We start from the raw sequence: 20,336 nt of genomic DNA, 5'->3' as shown, positions 1-20,336 counted from the left end.
ACTCCCTTTGAAAGATCGATTCAATTTACTATCACTTCGGTTCCTCATCAGGTGTGAGGTCATGAACCCATTGGTGATTGTCAATTTTGAAAGGCTTTTAGAGCAAAATCTTCAAACTAGATTTATGTCTATATACCACATCCTCATGTCAATGCAGGTAAACCCTTCTTCGTACTCCCCAACTCGTGTTTGTAGCCCTGACTACGATAATTCTTCTGTCCAGTTTGATTTGTCAATGCAGCAGGAAATCCGTGGAATTCCGGACCTTCACCGTCTGCTTTTAGTTCCAAGAATTTTTGATGCTAAATATAGACACGTCAATGCTGAACAAATGTACTTTACTGATGGCTCTGTTATGGATGAATTTACGGGATTTGGAGTATTTAATGAAACTACTAGCGCTTCTTACAGTCTTCAATCACCATGCTCTGTGTACATTGCAGAGCTTGCAGCTATCCACTGGGCATTGGACAGTGTCGCCTCACGACCCGTTGAACACTACTACATCATAACGGATAGTCTTAGCTCGATTGAAGCAATCCGTTTTATAAGACCTGGAAAGCATTCTCCGTACTTTCTCGAGAAGATACGGGATACTTTGAGTGCTTTATGTAAACGTTGTTTTTCCATCACCTTCGTTTGGGTACCTTCACATTGTTCGATTCTGGGCAATGAGAGGGCAGACTCTCTTGCGAAGGCGGGTGCGACGGAAGGAGACACTTATCACTGTGAAATTGTTTTTAACGAATTCTACTCTTTGGTTCGAAGAAACTCACTTGTCAACTGGCAGCGCAAATGGGACGAGGATGAGGATGGTCGATGGCTCCACTCGATTATCCCAAAGGTTTGCCTTAAACCCTGGTTCAATAGGTTGGATCTAAGTCGAGATTTTATTCGAGTATTTTCTCGTCTTATGTCCAATCATTGTTCCTTAAACGCGTTACTCTTTCGTGTAAACCTGGCTGGCAGCAATTTGTGTAGCTGTTGCCAAGGTTACCATGACATCGAGCATATTGTTTGGTCGTGTGAGGTCCATCTTGTCGCCAGAACGAATTTAATAGACTCCCTTCGGGCCCGAGGAAAACCACCTAACGTTCCAGTGAGAGATGTGTTGGCTGTGATAGACTTAGACTACATGTTCGAAATTTATCTATTCCTAAAAGCTATCGACCTTCGTCTATAACTATTTTCATTTTCACGTTTCCCTTTCTATATCTTTTCTTTGAAAAATTGTTAAACTAGGTTAAGTAACCAATTGTAAAAAGCAAAAAGATGTTGGCTCTTTAAAACTCAAAGGTCCGAGCCGTTTCAAATAAACGAATTATAAAAAAAAAAAAACCCTGTGAAAGAGAACATCCTCATTTCTCGTGCAAAAGTTAAATTTTCATCGTTTTGTTCTTGGCTGAGTCCATTGCGATGCATAAATAAGGAATTTAGCGTATTTTGTCAAATAAAAAAAATGAAAATAACTTTTTTTTTCTATTTCCATTATTTAAAAAAAAAATAACTTTTGCAAATTTTTCGAAAACTAGAAAAATTTACTAAATCGGTTATTTAAGCATCGCAATGGATTCAGCCAAGAACAGAACGATGTTTTCTCGAGATGAAAAACTAACCTATCTTCCAAAATTTTACAATTAAATATTTGATATTTGAATAAAATAATGCCATCATAAAATAATTTTTATGATGGCATTATTTGTATATGTAGGTATAGTCTTCGCCAAAGTTGCCTCAAAAACTGTTGGCTACAACTTTGTAGAAGATAGTTTGACTCTATCTGTTCACTGGAAAAAAAATTATGTGCTAATCATGCAAAAATGACACATCCTAATATTTGATTTAAGAGTTTTAAAGCATATGGTTTAATGAGCATTTTTGCTGAAAACATAATGTGTCTATCTTTTATAGTATCTTGGTAATTAATTTTGTCACGATAAAGTTCCCTTCTGGACCACTGTGCAATGTGAACAGGAAAAAAATTGTTCTTGAACCTTTGAAGTTTTTGAAAGATTGTCAATATGATTGGAAAATGTATCCCCAATTCCAGAACAATAAAAACTGTATTCGAAAAAACTGCAAGACTTTCATATGTGGATATTCTTTGAGCGGATGGATGGAAATTGATGAAAGTAATATTATTTTTGTTACTTGCGTGGCGCGTAGCAAAGGAAAAGGTTGTTTCCGAATTTGTAACACTCCTTTATTCGTTCAAAGTTCGGTGCGTTTTAAAAACCTACGATAGAAACATAACTTTGATGAGAAGGACTAAAATACGATGTTTCTTTATCTCACGTTTAGTAACTTCTCCTATTCGCTTCCTGCTGTCTTGATTCTTATTTGCTGCCTTCCGCTAGCCACCTTTAACATTAGTTATGCTAAATTAAATTTTTCTTTAAACATTTCTCAATGAAATTCTCACCTCCACTCAACAGGTTGTACCTAATTAGGTGTCTTCTGAACCAGCGCGTATCCGTAATTGCCCTAAATTAAGAGGTTCCAAATTACTCAAACCGCACTTAGAATTACTATAATAATACTCCTACCTTTGCTCAAGCGACCTCACTTAATTTCCGCACTATTGCATACAGTTCGCACTTTTAGCCTAAGTAGATTCTTCTGCTCAACTTCGCACCTAACGCGAATTTATTCTGTTTTGTTATTGTTTATTTTCGTCCTACGACTTTCCCGCCGAATAAACCGCTTTCTTTTCTCTCGCTCTTTTCCCTGTTCAAAAAACTGTCATCAACTTGAGTGCGTTCAGTGCTGCCCGTTTAGTAGCCCCGTTCAGTAACAGTTATGTTTACATGTGTTAAATTTTGTGGCGATCTGTTAAGTATTTTTTGAGATAGCGTCTAATGAATAAGTATATTGACCAAAATGTTTGGGCAATATATGGGCAATGTATTGCACACAAAAACTACCGTTTTTCTAAATCAATGCACATTTAGTTGAAATTGTTAATTTTTTGGAGTTGACCTTCAAAATTACTCGAAATTTTCTATTTTATCGAAATCATGACAAGTTTAGCAGAAAACAACATTAGATGTTCACTTTTTATAACTCCATCATAGTTTTCACCTAATGAAAAAAACTTCCAGATCCCAACAAAACAGAGTATTAACTTTTAAAAACCTTTGAAAGAGAAAATTCGGTCGCTTTCGTAAGCATTTTTAACATATTTGGCCGTTAATGGTGCAAATAGTTATGTACCACTTATCGTTTTGTATCTTCCACTGATCGTGAGCCATATTTATTACTACACAGCAAATTTTTGACTCGATTTCCAGCAAAAAAATGGCTGGAAACGTCCAGCAATCCAAATTATGCTGGAAACCAGCAAACGATCTCCGTCTTGCTGAATTTTCCAGCACTTGACCTGCATAGCTGAAAAACCAGCAATTGATCTGTCAAATTTGGAACTTGTGTTATTCTTAAGGTGAAATTCTTTTCGCCCAAAAGAATTTTTAGTTGAGTTGATTGTTTAAATACTTTAAATATGTACTACAAAGCCTAACAAGAAGAATATTTTTTCAAATATTTAAATTGGCCTTAAAAATTCCTATACAATTTGTCTCGCATAACCTCCTAAAAACGCGTCGACGTAGGATACATTTTTCAAATATCCCAGTTGAAGCAGTTAATTTATTTATCTTCATTTCCAGCCGGAAACTACTTTATTTAACACATGCTTTTTCTTCCAAAACAATGCTTCAAGCTATAGAGAAAAAATATTTGAACTGCAATCGATCCTTAGTGTTAAAGACATCTAATTATCAAAATTGATTGATGCAAAACGTATCCACTACTTAAGACATTATAATTAATCATTTAAGATTATCAAAACACATTTTTCAACTTTAAATTTGAGTTTCGCCAAATTCACGTTTTCGCCATTTTCACGGTGAAATTTTTTTTAGCGTAATAAAACCGGAAAACCACCGTATTTAAAACGAAAAACTATTTATGTTGACGAACCTAAAAATTAATAAGGAAATAGTATTTCAAAGAAAATATTTATATTTGCACTGCTTGAGCAAAAATATCGTTTAAAAATAATCCGTCACCAAATGGATGGTCCCTTAATTTTAATGAGAATTTAACTCCTCCATTAACGACTAACGTTGCTGTTTCTTGGAATTTGAAATACACAGCACAAGACGCATATGTTCAAGAAATGTTAGACTGAATTCTTGACAAAACATTGGTAAATTTTTCTGATAAAAAAGGCAATTAAAACTTTCATTGTTCCAAATTGATTGAATGAAGCTTTCAATGGATTGTAAAAATGTGATAATATTGAAATTTTAAATGTGTTTTAGATGATCTCTGAACGTGAATCAAGTTATTTTCCCTAGAAATGTGACGAATATTTTGTTCATGATTCTTGTCACTAGTTTTAGCATAACAAACTATGTATCTTTATCTATAAAACAACTTCGGATCATAGTCGTTTTGAAAATTTGTTGGTATCTCAGGAATCAATGCTAGGATTTCGAATTAAACTTCCTTGTACGTAATTGTATGATTTTGTTTCCGGAGGACACTAATATTCTCTTGATCTTGACATTGAAAAGTGATATTTTTACAATTATTCCCCATCTTTACAAACAATGCTCCAAAACCTCCTCACGTTTATGGATGGATCGTAGAGATCTCTGCATCTATCTGTAAGTAATCGTTGACTAACATACCTTCCCCTCTTCCCATCACAGTCCGCAGGGTTCGGCCAGGGCACCTTCAACATTCTGTGAGGGCTGGTTTTTCATTTTAGGAGATTTATTAATCTGAGGCAACGAATTGGAAGACCTAGCTTCTTTTGAAATTATAAGCCAGTAAATGTAACACTTCTCCGGAAGGAAAGTGGCAATTCTGAGCGACTGTTAATTCATAAAACGGAGAGTTGACAAGTAGCGCCAAACGAAGTTTTAAGCGACTGCTCATGCGAATGCGAATGCAATTCTTTTCACTATATTTTCATTGCATGTTGTTCTTTGAGACGACATATCATACAAGCTGAATAGAATCAAATACATATTATTGCCGTTTCACAACATCGTGATGGAAAACAACATTTAGTAATGGATCAATAATTCCATTTCCTTTGTTCATTCATCGGAAATACCAAACCAGAAATGAATGGAAAAGCAGTTCCGAAAATCGTAACAGTACAGTATCTTTCCATGCATGCAAATTATTGTATCAACATTCAACTTGTAACATGATGGTGGGCAAAAGATGGTTGCATCGGGGCTCCTCTTTTGGATGTGGTTTTCTAATCTAGACTGCTGCTCGAATACACCGAAAAACACTCCCAGCTATACGATGTTATCTTCAATCAGCTGTTAATGCATATTGAGCCTGGAACTTGATGGAAAGTTTCGAAATGAACGATCTCATCCGAACGGAATGGGGACCTCCAAAGGAAGAACGGAACGGAACGGAACTTGTTGCCAAATGATTGCATTCCCTTCTTATCTTCACTCATGAAGGCAATTCCATCAGTTGAAGGATTGTAACGTCCTTCCCATGCTTGTATGGATACATGTATGTAATCGAGTGGGCGGCTGGCCGGCATTTCGAAGGTCCTTCCTCATTACTTCCGGCCTCTATCTCTCTCTGGCTCTCGTTCACTCGAAATATTGCCCGGACCCGGGTGACAACGAGATTATGAATTCATGTACGTGCCAGGGAGTGCATCTTTTGCCCATATCGCACCGTTCCCAAGTGTGGCAGCAGCCATTTCGAGTAATTTCCTGTCAAGTCAACACCTTGGAAGACTCTCTACTCCTGCATCAGCTAGCAGCCGGTGATTCCTGACCTGGTGCTTCCTCTTCCATCGTGTCCCCAGTTCCGTTGCCGTTCTGTGCCAATATTGTCATCCCCTCTGCCCAAAATTGGAAACCAAGTGGCAAAACGAGTGGCACCTCTGCCTGGCTGGATGGCCTTTTGCCATTCGGATGTCCTTATCTCAGCAGAAAGTGTCATGCAGCTGCAATTTCACGCAGCTGACGTTCTGCAGCATCACCTCCAGAAGCTGGACTCTTCTCCAGAATCAACTTCCCGGTGTTCTCTTCTCATCATTCCGAGCGTTTGCTCAAGGAAGGAAGAATCGCCATCAGCAAACGAACAAGCAACAGCTGAACCATGGCGTGGAACTTTATGAACCATGATGGCCTTAGAACGACGACGTTCCTGTCTCATGTTGAGTTTTTGTATGTACTTATGTATGTGTGTGGGTGGCAAGAGGCGAGTTTTACATCTAATCATGCTAATAAAATAAAATATTTTAGCTATGCAAATGGTGACCCTCTCTCGGCCAACAAGAAGCACACACCGGAAACAGTCCGGCTCTTTAAGCCGACTAGTTTCCCAAAATGTAGCCAATCGGGTGATTCCACCTTGCATTCGGTTCCGTTGTGGAGCCGGAATCCCCATAACTACCTTTTAAGGTGCAACTTTCTGCAACAGAGTATCACTATTTAGTTAGGTTCCCGTATAATTTCAGCCTACGTCAGGGGAGAACTTTTCAACCCAACTGGAAACAAGAAAGGACGAACGTGGTTGATTCGGAGCACATGTTGTTACTCATGGGTGCTCAGCCCATCATCAGAAAGTAGAAAGTTGAACCAAGGCAAGGCCTGCATGCATGACAGTTTCGATTTTATGCATTCAAAGCAAACGCCAACCGAGAGACTCTTGGAAGTGTACATATTTACAGTAACCCAGAACCATGTTGCAAAATTATCCGTTGAATATAAATGTTGAACTTTCGCTAGGCTATCGAGCATATTTGCGCGATGAAAATCCATTGCTGCTATTGTGTGTTGAGATTTTATTATTGGAAAAAGTGCGCCATCGTTTTTCCCTGAGAAGTTTAGCTATTCTGATAAGATTGACAATTATCAGAGGTGGGTTGTCGTTTGTTCTAGGAAATGTGCACTTAGCTTACGAGAAACGGTAAAATCTAATTTCGCTGAATCCAAAATAGTACACTTTTATCTATTTTGACGAAAAATGCTGTCTAATGAAAATACTAAAGCTTGCTTCAGAAAGAATTGGACCACAACCAATTGCCTGTATTTCAGTTATATATTATTGATCTTTTTTATACAAATGAAGTATATTCTTAATACTTTTAAGATAAAATACGGATAAAACAATTCGTCTAGGTTTCGAAGGAATTCTCGATTTTTTCCTGTAACACGGCTCATAAGGCGGCGCGCACCTTTTTCGTCCATCGTTTTAGCTATCTTATTCCACCAGATCTTCATCTGATTGATGTCTTTGACAACTTTTCTCTTTGTTTTGCTTCTCCTTTTCATGATTGTCCAGTATTTCTCAAGCGGAACTTAAGGTTATGGTTTTTCGGAACGAGCTGTATCCCTTTCTCTGGATACCATCGCAGACACCAGATACCCAGACTGACCACTGAAGGCTGATTTTGGCGCTTGTTCCGCAGCGCTATCTACGGGTTATCGTGAAACTAACGGCCACATACACAAAAGGAAAAATCTCGATATATCACACACACATTTGCATTGTGCTATTTGTTTTTTTACATCTAGCGATGAACACGGTCGTTTTTGATTACCTACTTTGATAGAAAAAAATAACACGATATATTTCGAAAACTTCTAAAGAACCGTTTTTGAATTGGAGCGCATTAAACAAATGTGGTTAGAATTCAACCATAAAGCTTATAAAAAATACATCGACTTCGACAGAAATGAAAATTGAATGAAAACTTGAGATTTTCTGCTCCACTTCCTTATTGCGTTGTGGTTGAAAAATAATCATTTTATGACATCTTTTTCTTCATTTGTGAAGATCTCTTTCAACCGCAAGATTTGGTTAACCCCGGAACCTCCGTCAAGGGTAAGTTCAAGTTTCCCGAGTAGAAAATATTGTGACAAACCCAATTATTTGTAAATAGCTAAAAAACGATCTACGACTTGTTGAGAAAACGACAAAAGACATCGTAAAAACAATCCACTGATTGTATATTAAAAATCTACAGTATATTGAATGTGGCTTTAAATTATATTACTGTTTAGAACTGTTAAATCAGTTGAATGGACGAGATGCTTACAAAATTTTGTTGAACAATCTGGTTCAGTTAGAGTTTCTTTTTTAGATATAAAGGAATATGGAAGGAATACGAAAAGCTTAGATTGGAAAGGGTTCAAGTTTGTTTTGACTTTCAGGAGGGGAGTCAAAAGGAATACAGGGAACGGATTGGAAGGAAGAGAGTAGCTTATGTGGAGAAGGGTTTGATTTGGTTTTACTTTCAGGAGGGGAATCACGGGATAGTAAGGAGCGGAATGGAAGGAACAGAGAAGGTATTTAGGAGAGGGTTCAGCAAAGATCACACGTCCAAGGCAGCTTACAGTTGGTACAGCAGTAGAGATCTCTCTATCGTCATCAGCAGCTTTTTGTTTCACGACGATAATACCATCACGAGAGAAGACTCCAGTAAGCTTCACGGATTTTTTTATATTGTAGAGCTTTTGTCCGCACTGCTCTGGTTTCGAGAGAGAGGTTTTCGATGTTGTAAATTCTTTTCTTAGTAGAAAATACTAGATCACTCAGGGAGAGTGAGTGTGTCTTCAGCGAGCGAAGGTACTTCCCAGTAAGCGCGTCCTCTCAGAAATCGACAGAGCATGCAAAAAATTGAGAGTTGAGTCACCGAACTTAGAATGAAACGGTTAATTTCGGCGACACTCCAAGAACGCAAATATTTTCATTAGGTTTGTCCTGCCGAGATACCTACACAGAAAGAAAAATGTAAATTTACGTTACACATTTTCGCATCGTCGCCGACAGAATATGGAAAAGACTATAGCATCTTGACGATTGCGAAGAAATTCTCGTGCAATTTCATGTAAATCTCAGCGTTGGCGACGTTCGTTCGTTCTTTTTTGTACCTGTTCGAGTGCTGTTTGCTTCTGTTCGAGTTGGAGGTGGTGGGTACAAGATTTTCAGCCAGTAACGTTCGTAAAAACTAAATGCAATTCTATTTATGAAGGTATGTGTGTGGAAATGTGGGTGTTACAACTTGTATTAATTGTAAATTTGTTGTTTTGCAGAAAATCACTACGGGGGATTCAATTTTTCCGGCACCTGTCGTCGTTTCCTTCGCTGGGTGAATTGAAAAGCACCGACAGGCGTTTGTGTCAAGTCGACAAGATCGGTGAAGTGTATGCAAACAAACTGAATAAAGGTTCTTTTTTAATCTATATCGCTGATTTGTTTATTATTTTCAAACACTCCTTTAAACAAAACATCAATTAAAGAGAGGTTGAGCATGTAAATCTACAGTGAACAATCAATATCAATGGGACTGGGAATTTACATGTAACAAACAGTATTAATACATGTAATAACGCGATTCCCTTCTACCCATGCAGCTGCATGTAAATCTACGTGGATTTTTCTAACTGTGTAGAGGCAACAAATACGAATGCGTAGGATGCGAAATCAGTTTGAATCGTACACTCGTACGGTGTGGTCGCAATTGTCCCCGTGTCCCGTGTGTGCTTTCAATCGTAGCTGTCGACTTCTCAGGCAGGCGAACACGCGTCTCGGAGGAAAACATACAAACACGATTCTGATTGTGTTCGTGTGTTTCTCTGGAGGGCGTGTCTTAGCTTAATTCGTGGCACTCACCCAAGGCACGCGTATGGTGTGTTCCTCTCTAACGATGTGATGATGCAAAATCGCCAGAGAGATCGTTACGATCCCTCTGGCGATTTGAGTTACCTCTCTGCCGATTCAAATTTACCGGGTACTGGGACAGAGCAGTACCATTCATACCCAGTAAGCGCGTCCTCTCAAAAATCGACAGAGCATGTAAAAAATTGAGAGTTGAGTCACCGAACTTAGAATGAAATGGTTAATTTCGGCGACACTCCAAGAACGCAAATATTCTCATTCGGTTTGTCCTGGCGAGATACCTAGAGGCAACGAATGCGAATGCGTACAAGCGAAATCAGTTTGAATCGTACACTCGTACGATGCAGTCGACTTCTCAGGCAGGCAAACACGCGTCTCGAAGGGAAACATACAAACACGATTCGGGTTGTTTTCGTGTGTTTCTCTAAAGGGCGTGTCTTAGATTATTTCGTGGCACTCACTAATGGCACGCGTATGGTGTGTTCCTCTCTGCCGATGTGATGATGCAAAATCGCCAGAGAGATCGTTACGATCCCTCTGGCGATTTAAGTTACCTCTCTGCCGATTCAAGTTTACTGGGTTGGAGTAGAACTCGTTTCGTTGTATGTTGATAGCAAACTGGATGAGGATCAACTGGAAGCTCCACTCTCCATTTTTCCGTTGAACAAGCGGCGAATGTCAACAAGGGGGATAGAATTTTCGTCATAACCCAAGTTACAACAAATGGTGTTGTAATGCGAAAGAAGATTTTCCTTTTGAACATATGGAACTCCACTTAATATCAGGTCATTGCGACGTTCCATCCGCTCGATAGCTATGTTGTTGTCTCTTTTAACCTCTCCAACTGATTTAGTAATTGTGTCCACAAATACCTCATTCTCCTCACGCATTTTTTGCATATCTGATGTGATATCGGAGCGAAGACGATCCATTTGTGAAGTGAGCTTTTCACCAAGCTTTTTGATGTCGTCCCGGGTGCTTCGTTGAAACATTTCCAATTGAGATTTCATCAAGTTTGCTAGCTCACTAACATTCATTTCACTTTTTTGACGTTTAGAGGGGTTTGTAGTTGTACCCCTAAGTGACCGCAAAGCTTCCTCGTCACTCATGTTGTCAATACAAGCAAATTATAACAGCTCGAACAAGAACTTATTGTTTCAATGGCTGAACCTCACCAAACAAAGTTTTTAAAAGTCTTTTTTTCAAGGAAAATTCGTTAGTCCTGATTAAACCCTTGGTATAGATCTGATGAAAAACAGTTCACCTTCACTTTTGTACACTTGGAAGTGGTAAACTAAGTATTTTTCAAAGGTAAACACTAAATGCGTTGGACAAGCGAACTACTGACACATGTTTCTATCTCTCTATATATACATATATGATTTAGCAAAATAACATAATTTATCACAACACAACTGAACGTTATTTTTGGTCATTTAAAAGTTAAGGCTCTTGAAATTATTAAAATAGTCTTGAAATTGTTAATTCATGTCCATACTACTTTGCTAATTTCTATCAAACATTGTTTATTGAGTACTGGAAGATGTTTGTTAAAATAAAGATTTAAAATATTTCTTATGAGTATAAATCACAGCATTAATAAAAACTGTTTTTGTGCATATCATCTACATACCATGGCCATGACATGAGTCCATTCCTTTCAAATTGTGTAGTATTTTTTACGAGTTTTAAATACGTTTAGCTAAATGAACATAAATGAAAACATACTTCAAAAGTATGAAAGGAAAAAAAAATGCTGCTAAGAATTTTTTGGCACGCAGACGAATCACATTTCTTGGCCACCCATGATTTAGAGCTTGTTAAAATCTGAACGTTTCTTGTTGTTGTTTAAAATGGTAGTATATGGCAGGTGTACCACGAATATTCTGTGAAGCGTTTCTTTAAAAAAATTGACGTTAACATCAATTTGAAAGGAAAACCTGTGTATAATTTTTAGAAAAAAATCTGTGTTCATAAGCAGTGATGGTAAATTTCGCACGTCACGCTTGACCCGACTAGTTTTGTTTCATCAAACGACTGGCACTGTTCTCAATTGACGGAGCCTTACTACTCGCATGACGGATAAAGCACGACAACAATCAACATTTCTCCATCATCGACTGGCGAAGCTCCTACACATGGTCAAAATTTCTCCTGAGAGTGACTGGCAAATCTCTTCACACTTTGATCGGCTGCAGACGGCAGGTACAACTAATTGAACGACTTGCTGGCAGAGAGCAACAACAGCAATAAAAAACTGAAAACGAGCTTGCTGGCAGGAGCAACTATAATAATAAATGCGTTTCTTTTTCGTCATCGGTAGTTTGAATGCGATTGCTTGACTAGGTTATTATTTTAGCTTCAAATGACTGGGGAATGAATGACTGGCAAACGAAGTGACTGGTCGTTAAGGAACAGTCAATTGAGTTTGATGGACCAAGAGGCTTCACAGTCACAGCTTCACGCCTCATGACGATGACTTTTGCCAAGCGTGTTCATAAGGAAACGAATCTATGCACAGAAAAAAATCTAAAAATTACCGTTATAAAAATACAAAAACTTATTTGTGAAAAGCGGAAGGCAAAATTTCCATGTTTATGTAGAGATGAGATGAAGAATATGCAGAAAATAAATAAAGTGAAATAAAGTACATTTAATAAATGTTTGACTTGGCAACACTGCAGAAAATATAAATAAAATAAATTTCTATGGCAACGTTTTATATTTTGACAACACCAAGGTGTGTATATACTCAGGAGCAGGCTTGTAAGTGGTCACCATCGTTTGAATTTTTCCGGAGACTACCATCATTTCGTGACAATCGTGGAGAGCGCAATCGTTTGATCGGAGAACAAAAAAAATGTCAAATGAAATTTTGTTCTTTTTTGTGGTTAGTCGTTTGACTTTCATCCCTCTTGCGTAGATAATCGAGATAATCGTTCCACATTGTTCGACCAACACATCCAAACATCACTCGGCGCTGCAGAGTGGCGAATTTTTTTTCAACAGGAGGGAGTGAATAGAAAAGATTGCATTTGCTTATTAAGTCTGTAAGTTCTGCTGCGTGAAAGAGATAGGCGATGTCGTAAACTGTCGGGAATTATGGTCGTTTGACCATCAAATTATCCCTCTCGTGTACCAAGACACGAAATTTCGTTCGACAATCACACAAAGAAGAATGAATGTCGTTTCGTTTGATGGTAGTCGACTGTTCGGCAAGTTTTCGGTCGCATTCGTTTGATGGCACGAGCAATGAAACTGATAAAAGCAGGCTGTGCGACTGTCAGAGAAAATGTCGATGGTTTACAAGTCTGCTCAGGAGGTGTTACTGAATATCGAATTCCCGATTCAGCCATTTTGGCTATGTAGGCTATGCAATTATGCGGAACTCATGAAGTTTGTTTACCAACAATCCACCGAAAAGCTGAGCAAAAAATAAACAAACTCATTGAGAGCCTCGCTCACTCCTCGCCTACTTACTGTGAAAGTCGGAGAACCTAGTGTATCAAAAGACCTTGGACAACACTAGGCAAAAAAAAACAAAACAAGGATAGTCATTGATCTATCCATGTGAGCAACAGACGTGTCTGAGTGAATTGAGCTTCGTAAAGCTGCTGGAACGATTGTTTGTTTATGATTCGGTCACCGGTAAAAAGACGGATTGGCAAAGAGAGTGCAGTTTTTTAAGGCTGCTGCAATAGGTCGATTCACGCACTGCCTGGCCTCACTGGTTTTGACATTTCGCGATTCCTGTTTTGACTCCTTATTTTCCAATTCTACACGCTGAGGAAGTAAAGCAAACATTTGGGTCCTCATTGAATTCTCATTCACACGTTTTTAGCAAAAGTTCTCAGCTCAAATTTGGGATAAAAAATAATTTGAAAGAAAATTAGATGTTTTAAGTATCAAATAATGAAAAATCAATCAATTTGTTTGTTAATCCAGCTAATCTAAGTCTTATGTCAGAGTGATTAGTGGTCAAACTATCTGACATTATTTTTATTCCTCGAAAATATCATATCGTACAAATTTATAACACTGCAGACTTTACATTCGGAATGTTAATTGGAGAATTTTCCTATATTGGATTCTTCTGTCAACGAATTTTGTTGTCGTACAAGTATGTGCATTTGTTCACAGCTTCCGATAAAAATAACACATGAAGCTTCCGGACAATCGATTCGAAACATTCGAATTCCTTAGAAGTTTCCACATTTGGACATTCGATAGGGTTTTTTGTTTCAAGTAGACGCGCTTTCCTAGAATATTCAATGTAAACTGGGTTGGTTCAGAATAAATGTGTTGAAGAAGGGTAATAAACAAACCTTCTTTTCGAAATTTTTATGAATTTTCAACTTTCTGTTCATTTCCAAAAAGATAAACATGAGAAACCAAAAAATGCGCTAAATTTAATTAACAAAATAGAACTTGGTTTTTTGCTATCCCTTAACTGAGTTTTGAGTTAAATTTCTTGACCGTGCAGCTACACGAAAAATTTCGCCGCACCCCATTTCTCGTTCGTAAAATTTTGTAAACAGGACGCGCGAACTGTCACCACAAAAGAAAACATACGTCATCGTGAATCGACCCATGATTGTTTGTTTATGATTCGGACACCGGTAAAAAGACGGATTGGCTGAGGAAGCGCAGATTTTCAAGAGCAATGATTGTTTGATTATGATTTGGCCACGCCGGTGAAAAGACGGATTGTATGAGGAAGCGAAGATTTTTAAGGCTGCTGCTACGATAAAATTGTTTCTGATTCGGCCACCGCGACCGGTAGAAAGACGGATTGGTTCATGGAGAGCAGATTTTTAAGGCTGCTGCTACGATTGTTTGTTTATGATCCGACTATGGTAAACAAAAACACAGCGGCTGGAAAGGCACAGTTGAGGAAGGCTGTTGCTAAGATTGTTTTTTGGATTGTTCCGGCTCTGGTAAACAAAGACAGAGTGGCAGAAAAACACAGATTGAGAAGGCTGTTGCTAAGAACGTTTTCAGATTGTTTCAGCTTTGGTAAACAAAGACAGAGCGGCAGTACAGATTTGAAAGTTTTTTTTTTCACTAAAAATGGGATGTGAAATAAAGATGAAGGATATTGGGAAATATAAACAAAAGTTTTTGCTAAGAATGGAATGTAAAATTAAGATGAAGTTTATTTGAAAAAATAGCTTTTGTTTTTAAGAAAAACAAAAAAAAAACAAAAATACAAAGTTTTTTTAAGAATGGAGATGAGAAGGAATGTAGGGATGAGATGAAGAATATGCAGAAAATAAATAAAGTTTTTATAAAAATAAAGTTAAATAATAGTTGAATTCGAAAACACTGAAGAAAAAAAAATCTATGTCAACATTTTATATTTTGACAATGATAGGCAAAAACAACAAAATAAGGCCTGTCGTAGATCTATTCTTGTGAGCTACAGATGTGTCTGAGTGAATTTCTGAATTGTGATTTGTAAGAATCGAAAAATCACGACAGTTAAGATCATTCTTTTCAGATTCTGACTAACGCTTGCATTTCATCAAGAGACAATACAGAAATTTAAAAGTTTGGACAGAAATCTCAACTTTTTATAAATATGTTAATTTTATCTTTATTTTTTTACTAAACAGCAAATTTGTATAAAATTCATAAACTTTCGAGAGAATATTGCTTTTATCAAAGTTCAGCTTTTCCACGAGCTCTTAAAGAACTGCCTTTGGAAGGAGAAAAATAAGACAAAATATTCCTGCAAAAAAAAAAATCAAGTGAACAGGAATAAAGTTTTGCCATGACAAGAGCAACAGCGTTCGTCTTCGACAAAAAAAGGCTACAGAAACGACTGGGCTGGCGTACACATACGTGATACAAAAAATAAAATGAATCAACAGAAGTTGACAAAACATTTTAAATAGACGAACAAAAAATGGAAAAGGTGAAAATCTTCGTCAGCTGCAGCAGACGACTGCCCGAGATCGTGTCTACATTTTGATTTTCCGTTCGAACTGTTTCAAACCTAATTTTTTGGATTGATTTGAGGTCTTAATTTCAAATATCAGGTTAAGATTTTGATTCTGGATTTTATATTTTTATTTATTTAACATTTTATTTTTATTTCAGAGGAAACTTCAACAAGTTTTAACTTTGCGTTAAACTCGTTTGCTGTATCGCGTCTCAATATTATCGAAAGCAAACGGGCCGCAGGCGAGGAAGCAAGATTTCTGCACCTCGCAACAGTGGCTCAGATCTTTTTTTCCCATTTTTCCCGCAGAGAGGCGTGCAGAGAAAAAAAATCCTCACAAGAAATGACGCGGAGTGCAACGGAACCGGTCAGGTCCTCGAACGCGGGACATGATTGTCATTTTTCCCACTCATAGAATAAAATATCCTTCGTTTCGCCATGTTGCAGCCACCGACGACCGAGAGACACGATTTCCCGGGATTGTACTTTGGTGTGTTCCCTCGAAAGCAGAAAGTTGTGTTCCCATAAGTGGATTTTTCCTGCATTTTTGTCCCGAAGAAAATTGCTGATTCTGCTCAATTTCGTGTCCTCGTCGTTGGAGGAGGATTTTTTTTTCATTTTAGAACGCTTCCAGTCTAGTCTCATTCCCCAGCCGGCAGAAGTTGCTTCCGGCGACGGGGAAAATACGAAAAAATGAAACTGGCAACCGGTTGGTTTGGCGGGGGAGATTCGCCCTCAATGCGGCAAAAACGGTTCCAGAGCATTAGCAAAATTTTTCAATCGACTTAAACTGTTCTCCTCGAGTTGAGAGCGAAATTAGTTCGAATGGAGTTAGTTTGTTGTTTTTAAATGTGTGCTGCTGTTCGACAGACGAGATAGAACATATTGACTCTCTGTTTGCTTCGAGGAATGGGTTTGTTTCGAAATTGAATCGACAACGATGGTGCTTTTGAACTGCGAAAAGCAGTTGATTAAGGCAAATAAAATAGACGTTTAACTCGACATCATATGGCTCGTTGTGCTTCTTGTGGATGCAACTCACAATCAAAAAGTCCTAAAATATAAAGCTCTCGACAGTATTTTTTTTAAGATCAAAAAAGTTTTGAAACATTGTCAAATTCATCGATTCATATTCATAAGAATTGTCTGAATTTTAAAAATGGTTAACATTTTCAAATTGTTCTAAAATCATTTAAAAAAGATACAAAATCGACCTAATTGAAAATATTGGTCAAAACATTGGCCAAAAATGACAAAATTGATAAAATTGACAAAATTGGCAAATTTACAAGATTGACAAAATTGAGAAAATTGCCAAACTGACAAAATTGACAAAATTGATAAAATCGACAAAATTGAAAAAAAAATACAAAATTGAAAAATTGACAAAATTGACCAAATGGACAAAATAAACAAAATTGACAAAATTGACAAAACTGACGAAATTGACAAAATTGACAAAATTGACAAAATTGACATAATTGACGAAATTGTCAAAATTGTCAAAATTGACAAAATTAACAAAATTGACAAAATTTAAAAATGACAAACTAAACCAAATTGACAAACTTGAAAAAATGAAAAAATTAACAAAATGACAAAATTGACAACATTGAAAAAATTAAAAAAATGAGAAAATTGACAAAATTGAGAAAATTGAGAAAATTGTTAAAATTGACAAAATTGACAAATTTGACAAAAAAAGACGAATTCGACAAATTTGACAAATTTGGCAAATTTGTCGAAATTGAAAAACATGACAAAATTGACAAAATTGGCAAAATTGGCAAAATTGGCAAAAATGACAAAATTGGCACAATTGACAAAATTGGCAAAATTGACAAATTTGACAAAATTGATAAAATTGACAAAATTGACAAAATTGACAAAATTGACAAAATTGACAAAATTGACAAAATTGACAAAATTGACAAAATTGACAAAATTGACAAAATTGACAAAAATGACAGAATCGTCAAAATTGTCAAAATTGACAAAATTTACAAAAATGACAAAATTGACAAAATTGACAAAATTAACAAAACTGATAAAAATGACAAAATTGACAAAATTGATAAAATTGGAAAAATTTATCAAATCGACCAAATTGACAAAATTTAAAAAAATGACAAAATTAAGAAAAATTACAAAATTGACAAAATTGACAAAGTTAACAAAACTGATAAAATAGACAAAATTGACAGAATTGATAAAATTTAAAAAAAATGATCAAATTGACCAAATTGACAAAATTGACAAAATTGACAAAATTGTCAAAATTGACAGAATTGACAAAATTGACAAAATTGACAAAATTGACAAAATTGACAAAATTGACAAAATTGACAAAATTGACAAAATTGACAAAATTGACAAAATTGACAAAATTGACAAAATTGACAAAATTGAAAAAAATTGTCAAAATCGACAAAATTGAAAAAATTGACAAAATTGACAAAATTGACAAAATTGACAAAATTGACAAAATTGTCAAAATTAACAAAATTGACAAAATTGACAAAATTGACAAAATTGACGAAATTGACAAAATTGACAAAATTGACAAAATTGACAAAATCGACAAAATTGACAAAATTGACAAAATTTACAAAATTGACAAAATTGACAAAATTGACAAAATTGACAAAATTGACAAAATTGACAAAATTGACAAAATTGACAAAATTGACAAAATTGACAAAATTGACAAAATTGACAAAATTGACAAAATTGACAAAATTGACAAAATTGACAAAATTGACAAAATTGACAAAATTGACAAAATTGACAAAATTGACAAAATTGACAAAATTGACAAAATTGACAAAATTGACAAAATTGACAAAATTGACAAAATTGACAAAATTGACAAAATTGACAAAATTGACAAAATTGACAAAATTGACAAAATTGACAAAATTGACAAAATTGACAAAATTGACAAAATTGACAAAATTGACAAAATTGACAAAATTGACAAAATTGACAAAATTGACAAAATTGACAAAATTGAAAAAATTGACAAAATTGACATAGTTGACAAAATTGACAAAATTGACGAAATTGACAAAATTGACAAAATTGACAAAATTGACAAAATTGACAAAATTGACAAAATTGACAAAATTGACAAAATTGACAAAATTGACAAAATTGACAAAGTTTACAAAATTGACAAAATTGACAAAATTGACAAAATTGACAAAATTGACAAAACTGACAAATTTGAAAAAATTTACAAAATTGTTAAAATTGACAAAATTGACAAAATTTTACAATATTGACAAAATTGACAAAATTGACAAAATTGACAAAATTGACAAAATTGACAAAATTGACAAAATTGACAAAATTGACAAAATTGACAAAATTGACAAAATTGACAAATTTGACAAAATTGACAAAATTGACAAAATTGACAAAATTGACAAAATTGACAAAATTGACAAAATTGACAAAATTGACAAAATTGACAAAATTGACAAAATTGACAAAATTGACAAAATTGACAAAATTGACAAAATTGACAAAATTGACAAAATTGACAAAATTGACAAAATTGACAGAATTGACAAAATTGACAAAATTGACAAAATTGACAAAATTGACAAAATTGACAAAATTGTCAAAACTGACAAAATTGACAAAATTGACAAAATTGACAAAATTGATAAATTTGACAAAATTGACAAAATTGACAAAATTGACAAAACTGACAAAATTGACAAAATTGAAGAAGTTTACAAAATTAAAATAATTAACAAAATTGACAGAATTGACAAAATTAACAAAAATGGCAAAATTGACAAAATTGACAAAATTGAAAAATTGACCAAAATTGATAAAATTGACCAAAATTGACAAAATTGACAAAAATTGAAAATTTACTAAATTTACAAAATCGACGAAATCGAAAAAAATTGAAAAAATTGAAAAATTGAAGAAAATTAACATCGCTTCAGTATTGGAGGACGTCGCGAGATAATTTGGGCAATGCAATCAATCAAGAAATGAAGTGCTGTGGCGGTACTTACGGATTTCGTCGAAGTAGAACGGATAATCCCCGGGCATTGAGCAATTCAGCCGAGACTTCAGATAGGTCGTCCATCGATTCTTGAACAGATGAGGACCTCCCTTGTCCCATTTGCATACCCGGGCGATTCGACTGAAGATGGCCTGGGGAGAAGATTTAAGAAGAGAAAAAGGGCGTTTTCATTGAGATATTTGGAACAAAACGGGTGTAGGTGTTGATTAAAAACCGAAGTTTTTGATTGCCTCTACCTCTTAATTACGCCTCAAAATTTTCGGCGTAAAGTTTTCTGTGTCATCAAATTCGGTTCATCAGAAAATCAACTTTCCCTAGAAATGTTTTAGTCAGCGCAAGCTGTCATTGACAAAAAGTCCTTAACTGAATAAAAATCGAGAGCTTACCTTCCCGCAGTTGATAAACTCGACGGCCGTTTCCCGGAAGAAGAAGTAGACGAAATCTCCGTGCGTGAGCGATCCGACAAAATTAGGGCCTGAAAAATTTATGAATACGTTAATGGTCGTCGTTCAGTTACGCAAAATTCACTCAGCTGGACCATGCGGGAGGGATGGAGGGAAGGTCATAATTTATTTAGCAGCTTTCGCGATGCTGATTGTTGGTTGGAATTGTTCCGAGGAAATTGAAAACTGGCAGTGAAATTGGAAATGAAGTGATGGTGAAATGGGTATA

The 20,336-nt window shown here is 35.9% G+C and overlaps 1 protein-coding gene across 1 annotated transcript in view; it reads right to left on the bottom strand.

The window, feature by feature from the left end:
• LOC129743682 (semaphorin-1A) overlaps window positions 1-20,336 on the bottom strand; it is an 832,298-nt gene that overhangs the window by 114,806 nt on the left and 697,156 nt on the right. Inside the window, exons 7-8 of the mRNA XM_055735770.1 lie at window positions 20,051-20,139; window positions 19,654-19,795 (exon numbers count right to left, since the gene is read on the bottom strand). Of these exons, the coding sequence (XP_055591745.1) occupies window positions 19,654-19,795; window positions 20,051-20,139 (231 nt within the window). The remainder of the gene's footprint in view (window positions 1-19,653; window positions 19,796-20,050; window positions 20,140-20,336) is intronic.

This window comes from Uranotaenia lowii, chromosome 2 (assembly GCF_029784155.1).
Source record: "Uranotaenia lowii strain MFRU-FL chromosome 2, ASM2978415v1, whole genome shotgun sequence".
Classification (NCBI taxonomy): domain Eukaryota; kingdom Metazoa; phylum Arthropoda; class Insecta; order Diptera; family Culicidae; genus Uranotaenia; species Uranotaenia lowii.
The sequence above is the reverse complement of the archived record's forward strand: the minus strand, read 5'-3'. Positions and strand labels throughout refer to the sequence as shown.